Source organism: Morone saxatilis, unplaced genomic scaffold (assembly GCF_004916995.1).
Source record: "Morone saxatilis isolate NCDOM2014 unplaced genomic scaffold, NCSU_SB_2.0 Contig2, whole genome shotgun sequence".
In the NCBI taxonomy this organism is placed as follows: domain Eukaryota; kingdom Metazoa; phylum Chordata; class Actinopteri; family Moronidae; genus Morone; species Morone saxatilis.
This window is the reverse complement of record NW_023339762.1, coordinates 6,267,936-6,268,570: the sequence shown is the minus strand read 5'-3', so window position 1 is coordinate 6,268,570 and position 635 is coordinate 6,267,936. Positions and strand designations below refer to the sequence as shown.

Here is a 635-nt window from a genome sequence, read left to right as displayed (position 1 = left end):
ATTGAATTTCCAGCAGCTTACAAATAACAGTGTAGAAAAATAAAGAGCTAAATAAATGAATAAACACCTAAAAGTTAGGACACCAAACAAGCTGACTGATTTGTGTTACTCAACCAGAAAGAAAAAGAGTTCTTAATGTAAAAGTCAATCAGATCGGTTAATCTCTTCTATTATTGTCACATCTCTCGGTGTAGGAGGCTTCCAAGACGGTGCAGCCACAGCTTCTGGGTCGCATCATCGGCTCCTTCGACCCGTTCCATGCTCCGGAGCGGAGCCAGGGATACTTCCTGGCCCTCGGTCTCTGCCTTCTCTTCACTGCCCGCTTCCTCCTGCTGCAACCTGCCATCTTTGGCCTGCATCACCTGGGCATGCAGATCCGCATCGCCCTTTTCAGTCTTATATACAAGAAGGCAAGGAGAGGACAGGGTATATTTATGGAACTGGGACTTAGTTGTTTCTTTATTTGTGTAAAACCCCACCTGGTTTTCACAGGATGGTCCAACCTCATTTCTCATTTTTTTAAGCTCTCTGCCAAAAGATATGTCTAAAAGGTACAAAAACATTTTGGGAAATTTGAAAACAGTAATATTTAATTATTATAACTCATTAAATTTTAAATTGCAACATAGTGAGAG

At 41.4% G+C, this 635-nt stretch overlaps 1 protein-coding gene across 1 annotated transcript in view; it reads left to right on the top strand.

Moving 5' to 3' along the window:
• cftr (CF transmembrane conductance regulator) overlaps positions 1–635 on the top strand; it is a gene marked incomplete in the record, with an annotated part of 33,789 nt that overhangs the window by 5,365 nt on the left and 27,789 nt on the right. The window contains 1 exon segment of the mRNA XM_035665637.1: positions 195–410. Within this exon segment, the coding sequence (XP_035521530.1) occupies positions 195–410 (216 nt within the window).